This window comes from Microtus oregoni, unplaced genomic scaffold (assembly GCF_018167655.1).
Source record: "Microtus oregoni isolate MIOR12 unplaced genomic scaffold, Mior012 000044F_ref0000062, whole genome shotgun sequence".
NCBI lineage: Eukaryota > Metazoa > Chordata > Mammalia > Rodentia > Cricetidae > Microtus > Microtus oregoni.
This window is the reverse complement of record NW_024543218.1, coordinates 9,939,294-9,947,270: the sequence shown is the minus strand read 5'-3', so window position 1 is coordinate 9,947,270 and position 7,977 is coordinate 9,939,294. Positions and strand designations below refer to the sequence as shown.

Genomic DNA, 7,977 nt, shown 5'->3' with positions numbered 1-7,977 from the left:
GTTCCAGGACAGGCTCCAAAAACCACAGAGAAACCCTGTCTCGAAAAAAAAAAAATTCATCAGAGGAGTTGAAAGATAAGTTTTGGGAAATTTCCCAGAAAGAAAAAATGGGAGACAAGCAAGAAGGAAATAAGAAACTTAGATCAACTAAGAGGACTTTTGTAACATAATCAGAAATAAAGCATAGGGTATAAATTTTGAAATAAATAAACCAAAATGAAATTCCACTTTTAAAAAACTCACAGATTGGTGAGGACTTGTTTTAGGCGTCTGTGTGTTCTGCTGACTGCAGGCCTCTTGGGAGGCTACTGAGACACATCAGAAATATGAAATGGAGCCAGTAAACTTTGAGGATGTGGCAGTGAATTTTACCTAAGAAGAATGGGCTGTGTTGGATTCTAGTCAAAAGAAGCTCTACAGAGATGTGATGAAGGAAACATTTTTGAACCTGGTCTCCATAGAAAAAGCATTAGAAGAAAACGTTGAAGAGGACTTTAAAGATCTCAGCAGGAATATGGGAATTCAGTCAATTGAGAAAGACCATGGATATGAATGTCATACTGAGTGTGATAAAAACCAGCAACCTATTCCAGAGAGTATGATCAATAAAGACATGCCTTCCAGGGTAAGGACTCATGAAACTCCATTGCATGTAAGAAACAGTATTGGTCATTTATCCTTACATGGGTATCTCAGAGAAAAAACTAGAGAGAAACCACCGCTGTATAAGGAAGCTGTGGTAAAAGCTTTTACACATCAGAAACATTGGAAAAATATCAGTTATTCTGAATCACTTCAAGTACTAGAAACTTCTAAAGAGAAACCCTGTAAAAATCAACAATGTAATGAAGCCTGTAGGAGTCTCTGTTTTGATCAGCCTCAGGAGAGAACTCACACTGGATATAAACTCAATGAGAATGTCTTAATGAGATACACATATGGCCAGAATGATGAAGGAACCAATAAAGAAGTGAAACAATTTGTATGTAGTCTCTGTAAAGAATCCTTCATTGATTCCAGTAACATTACCAACCATGAAAAAAGTCATGTTGAAGAGACAAGGTACATTTGTAGGCAGTGTGGCCAAATATTTAAATATGCAACATGTTTTGAGAAACAAAAAGTAACTCACAAAGGAGAGAAGCCATATGCTTATATACATTTTGGAAAAGTCTTCACCCAATTCAGTCACCATAACAGTCATGAAAGCAGTTACATTGGACAAAAGCCTTATGTCTGCAAACACTGTGGGAAAAACTTCACCCGTTCTTCTTATCGAAACATTCACGAAAGAATTCACACTGGAGAGAAAGCTTATGCATGTAAGCATTGCGGAAAAGCCTTCAACAATCCCAGTAGTCATAACAGACATGAAAGGAGCCATACTGCAGAGAAACCTTATACATGCAAGCATTGTGGAAAAGCCTTTTTTTTTTGTTCCAGTCATCTGAATATCCATGAAATAATTCACACTGGAGAAAAGCCTTATGCATGTAAGCATTGTGGAATAGCCTTCAACCACCCCAGTAGTCGTAACAGACATGAGAGGAGCCATACTGCAGAGAAACCTTATGCGTGTAAGCACTGTGGAAAAAACTTCACCGTTCTTCTCATCGAAACATTCATGAAAGAATTCTCACTGGAGAGAAACCTTATGCATGTAAGCATTGTGGAAAAGCCTTCACCACGTCCAGTGCTTGTAGCATTCATGAAAGAATGCACATGGCAGAGAGGCATTACACATGCAAGCATTGTGGAAAAGCCTTTTTCTGTCCCACGCATCTGAATATCCATAAAATAATTCATACTGGAAAAAAGCCTTATGCATGTAAACATTGTGGAAAAGCTTTCAAGCACCCCAGTAACCGTAACAGACATGAAAAGAGCCACACTACAGAAAAACCTTATGCATGAGCATTGTGGAAAGCCTTCAACAACCCCCATAGGTGTAACAGACATGAAAGGAACCACACTACAGAGAAGCAGAAGATTTATACATGCAAGCATTGTGGGAAAACCTTTTTCTGGTGTCATCATCTGAACATCCATGAATTCACACTGGAAAAAAACCTTATGTATGTAAGCATTGTGGAAAATCACTCAGCAACTCCAGTAATTGTAACAGACACGGAAGGAGTCACACTGCAGTGAAACCTTATTCATGTAGGCACTGTAAAAAAAAAGGCTTCAATAATTTCAGTTCCTGTAAGACTCATTAAAAGAGTTCATATTAAAGAGAATTCTTGTACATTTAAGCATTGTGAAAAAGTCTTTACCTCCTCCAATCACCTGAACATTCGTGAAAAGAATCACACGGGAGAAAGATCTTGAGTATGTAGACATCTTGGAAAAGCCTTCAGTGATCTCAGTAGTCATAACTAACATGAATGAAGTCACACTTTATTGTAGCCTTATTCATGTAAGCATTATGTAAAACACTTCACCAATTTCTATCGTAAGGTTCATGAAAGAGATCATACTGAAGATAAGTGTTACGCATGTACACATTGTGGAAAACTCCACAATGTCAGCTGAACATTCATGAAAGAGTTCAAACTGGAGAGAAGGCTTTTGCATGTAAGCATTACAGGAAAACTTTCAACATTTCAACTTGTCCTAATTTGCATGAAAAAAATCACATTGGAGAAAACCCCTTTGTGTGTAAAAGATGTGGAAACTGTTCATTCTATTGACTTTAACAAGCATAAAATTGTTCACTTGAGAGTAAAGCCTTATACACATAAGAATTGTGGAAAAGCCTTCAGCTGCTCTTGTGATCATAACAGATCTGAAACACTTCATACTAGTCAGTAGCCTAATGCGTGTAACTATTGTCAGAAAGTCTTATACCAAGATTCACTTGGTATAAGAGTAGAAACATTCACACTGGATAGAAACCTTTTGTATGTAAACATTGTATATAAACCATTTCTTTGTTTTTGTCATTTTAACAAGTAGAGAGATCTCACACAGTATCTGTAATGTGGGAAAATCTCCAGCACATCCAGTTTCTGTAACCCTCATGCACAAAATTACACTGGAAAGAATTTTAATGCATATACTAATTTAAGTATTGTTCAAAGCCATCAGCAGTTCTTGTTGCCATGATGTTCTAAAGAATTCACTCTGGAGACAGGCTTTATATGTATAACGAACAATGTGGAAAATCTTTTAGCATCCACAGATCCTGCTATACTCAATAACTTTTACACTTGTGAGAAACTTAATGTTTAGAATAAATGGGGGAAAATATTCAAAGTGTTTAGAATGAATAAAACTTTAAAAAAACCTCACAGATTGTCTAGCATCACGAAGAAAAGTTTATTACATCAAAGTGACTGCTAAGAAATTACAGGACTTAGAAGATAGATTTTTTCCATGCTTAATTTCTTGTCCCTCTTTTGTCTTTGAGTTTTGCTTAAGAAAATCATTGCTCTGATTAAATTAAACTATATGTTTACTCTTTGTACCCACTCTACCCAAAGCTTCACAGAATGAATAAGGCTGCAAAAAATTCCTGCTGACCCACATAACTTTCTGTAGTCTACTCGTCCCACTCGTTCTCACAGTGTCCTCTTCCCTCTACCTTTTTCTCGTCAGTGTCAACCCTCAGCAGCTTTTCTATGTTGTAGGAGGCTGCTTGTTCTATTCCTGGCTGCCCAGAACCAAAATAACCACACAGAAACTCTATTAATTAAATCACTGCTTGACCTATAAGCTGTAGCTTCTTACTAGCTAACTCTTACATCTTAATTTAACCCATTTCTATTAATCTGTGTATTGCCATGTGGCTGTAGCTTACCGGGCAAAGTTCTGGCGTCTGTCTCCAGTGAGGCTACATGACTTCTCTCTCACTCTGCCCTCTTTCTCCCAGCATTCAGTTTAGTTTTCCCCACCTAGCTCTGCTCTACCCTATTACAGGCCCCAAACAGCTTCTTTATTAACAATGATATTCACAGCATACAGAGGGGAATTCCACATCACTTCCCCTTATCTGTCTAAATAAAAAGGAAGATTTTAACTTTAACATAGTAAAATTATATATAACAAAACAGGTATCAAGTAAGAATTATAGTTACTGAATGCTGGACGAAAGAAAAGCGGAGTCAGAGGGACTCCATGGAGTTGCCACCAGAGTCAGGCATGCCAAAACTTGGCCAGTAATCCACTGCCACATGGTGATATACAGATAAATAGAAATGGGTTAAATTGGTATAAGAGTTAGCCAATAAGAAGCTAGAGCTAAAGGGCCAAGATGTGATTTAACTAAACTAGTTTCTGTGTGATTATTTCGGGTCTAAGCTAGCTGGACAGCTGGAAAGAACAAGCGGCCTCTCTACAACGAACACTTTTTTATTATAGCTGTCTATTCTTTTTTTGTCTCTCCAAGCCTATGTACATTTTAAAAACATGCTGTGTCTCATTTAGAGGCCTTTTATGTCTGAATCTGTACTTATTGCATATCTGTAATCCTTTTCTAACCAGGATGACTTTTTAAAATGCTAAGCGCTTGGTCTCAGTGGCCCTGGGTGCTGGCTCCGCCTTTCTCAGGCTTTAAATATGGTGAAGGTAGTCCACTGCAGGTTCTATGACTGCCAGGTGGGAGTCATCCTCAGCACCTCAACACTGGGTAGCACCATGCAGCATATAAACCCTTTTCATCTGAGCAAAAAGCCATATCTGTCAGTAGCTCACTGCGTGGCCTGGAAATATCTCTGTGTATGGCAGTGGGAATCCACGATGGTTTTTTTTGCATATGCACACCTAGCAGACTGATCCCACTGCCTGCTCAGGTAGGGAGTGCTGAGTCCTGTGTATGGTCTCAGCTACTTTTCTCTCGACCCTGAGTGGGCACATAAGCTTCTAGACCCAAAGTAGGTGCTTGGCATCAGCCCCAAAAAAGAGCCAGAGTTTGTTCTGGCAGCATGGACCAGGAAGCCACCATTTTGAAACCATGCAGTTTTATTTCGTTTGTTTGTTTTTTACTACTTCTGCTGAATCGGGAAGACTTTTCTTAAAGGAGCTGCTGCATGCTGCCAGCAAGCAAAGCCAATCCAAAAAAAAAAATACAGTTAAACTTTGTTTTTTAATGTCTAGATTTTTTTCAAGCCCTCCTGGGTTCTATGTAGATTTACCTAGCACACATTGGAGCACCAATTTGTTGTAAGAGGCTGCTTGTTCTGTTCCCAGTTGCCCAGAACCGAAATAACCACACAGAAACTGTATTAATTAAATCACTGCTTGGCCCATTAGCTCTAGTTTCTTATTGGATAACTCTTACATCTTAATTTAACCCATTTCTATTAATCTGTGTATTGCCATGTGGTTGTGGCTTACCAGGTAAATTTCCAGATTCTGTCTCTGGCAAGGCTACATGGCTTCTCTCTGACTCTGCCTTCTTTCTTTCAACATTCAGTTTAGTTTTCACCACCTGGCTCTGCTCTACCCTATCACAGGCACAAAGCAACTTCTTCATTAACCAATGGTATTCACAGCATACAGAGGGAAATTCCACATCATTTTTATTTTCTCTTGCAATCTAACTACTTTTGTGGAGGAACATTTTTCTTATCAATTAAAAGAGATTTTATAGAACCCTCCACTGTCATCAGATGTATGTCATAGTGAAATGATTACCAGCCTCCTTGAGTTCTATATTAGTCAAATTGAATAAAGTCAGAGAGTAAATTAAAGATGCTATGATATTTACAAGTTTTTTTAAAATATTACTATTAAGAACTTTTCCTTAGGAATTTACCAGATCATATATCTATTAAAATGAGGAACAACAACAACAACAAAAGCAGTAGTATAAGGCTAAGGACACAAACAAAAAACTCAGCACAGAGGACAGATAATAGGGAAATATAGGATGGTATTGAGAGAAGAGTTGAAGAATACCTAAAATACAGTTCAGACAGGAGCAAGAAGACCATAGTTCAGGAGGAATGTCTCCACAATAAAAAAAAGAGAAACAGAGAGAGGCCCAATAAATTCCCTGATATGTTTGTTCATAATGAGAAGACTTCTATAGTCATGTTGGAGAGCTCATGAATAATTGAGAAGTTAAACAATACTAAACAATATCATTGCACTTAGCAATATTTTTACAATCCTATTGAAATGAATAATGATTTGCTAGCAATAATAAGTTCAATTAGAAAAATATGCAGAAGTGATGTGCAGAAGCAAAACCCAATTTTTCTTAAAAGGTAGAAATACAGGATTATCTATAGTGGAATAATGAAAACAGCAACGTTAGTACACTTTGAGTTATGAATGAATAGCTAAAGAAAGACGTTGAAAGAGATTTACATTGGAGGCCCTTTCACCTGTGCTTCATTTATAGCTTTACAGCAGTATTTGACTTTTTATTATTCAAGTGCAATCTTGGTTAAAAAAAATCTTTAAATATACATTTAAATAAAATCAACATATAGTATTATATAAACATCAGTCAGAATTATAGAGATACAAAAAGGAATGTTCAACATCATGATGTCAAAAGTCCATTCCAAAAACTCAGTCCAGTAGCTGGGTTTGGTGGTGTATGCCTTTAATTCCAGCACCAGGGAGGCAGAGGCAGGTAGATTTTTGTGAGTTTGAGGCCAACTTGCTCTACAAAGTGAGTTCTAGGACAGCCAGGACTGTTATACAGAAAACTCTATCTCAAACAAACAACAGACCAAAAAAAATTGTCTAGTATCTTAATACCAAGAAGATAGTTAAGAGTCATGCAACTGTTTAAATCCAAATTGAGAATTGTCTATATGAATAGAAATGAACTTCCTGGAAACATTAATCCTTTTAAGTGTGTGCTCCAATCTTTCTGTAGGGACAGATTGATCTCTAATATACAGAGGAGTGCTTGAGCTCTGCTACAAGAAACAGCACAGCAAAGAAGCAGCAATGACAATGACGTGGATGATCAGAGTCCCAGTGTGTGCTATAGCAGCTTCCATCCCATGTATGGGTTACCTTAAAGTTAACCATGGGGAAAGAATCTTTAAGAATAAATACCTTTGGCCTATCTTGCAACCTCAATGGAACTCTGAAACACAGCTTGCTACAATACAGAGAGGACCAGTCATTAGTGATCAGCCACCCAGTGGGACACCCCACTCTCTAAAACCTCCATAGGGGGGCAAAAACCCAGGTCCCTCCCCAACTGCCTTGGCTTCTCTAGCCAGCAGGAGAGTTTCCTACAGGTAGGCTGCCCCAATACCCATCCCCATCCACCGGATTCCGCAAGCTACTAGCTCCATCTAGGCCTGAAACTAGCCTATCCTCCTGGAATTCTGAAACACAGCTAGCTACAATACAGAGAGGACCAAGAGGTGAGTGACCAGCTACATGGCAGGACACCTCACTCTCTAGGCCCTCCACAGTGGGGCAAAACACCCGGCCCCTCCCCCATTTGCCTCAGCTTAACTAGTCAGCCAGCAGGAAAGTTCCTGCTGAGAGGAGCAAGAGGGAAGACCAAGAGAGGAATTCTAAAGCACAAGTTGTGACTACACAGAGTGGACAAAGACAGCGAACCAGGAAAGTAGACCAAGAGAGCAGGCTAAGACAGACCTCAGAGGCTCCCTGAGACATAGATATTGACAGTACAGAGCAGACCAAGAAAATCAATCAAACAAGGCAAAACAAACAATTCAAGACTTGAGATGAAATAGAGGCAAAAAAAAAAAAGCAAACTGAGGGAAATCTGGATATGGAAAATCTAGATAGAGGAACAGAAACTACAGAGGCAAGAATAACCAGCAGATGGAAGAGATAATCTCAGGTATTGAAGATACTATAGAAGAAATCAATTCTTTGGTCAAAGAAAACATTAAATTGAACACATTCTTAACCACAAAATATCCAGGAAATCTGGGACACCATGAAAATACTATATCAAAGAATCACAGGGATAGAAGAAGGAGGAGAACTCCAGCTCAAAGGCATAGAAAATATATTGAACAAAATCATAGA

The 7,977-nt window shown here is 38.4% G+C and overlaps 1 protein-coding gene across 1 annotated transcript in view; it reads left to right on the top strand.

The window, feature by feature from the left end:
- Window positions 1-427: 427 nt before the first annotated feature.
- Window positions 428-7,977, top strand: part of LOC121434702 (zinc finger protein 14-like) — a 25,763-nt gene continuing 18,213 nt past the window's right edge. The window contains exon 1 of the mRNA XM_041633612.1: window positions 428-1,660. Coding sequence (XP_041489546.1) covers window positions 428-1,660 — 1,233 coding nt within the window. The remainder of the gene's footprint in view (window positions 1,661-7,977) is intronic.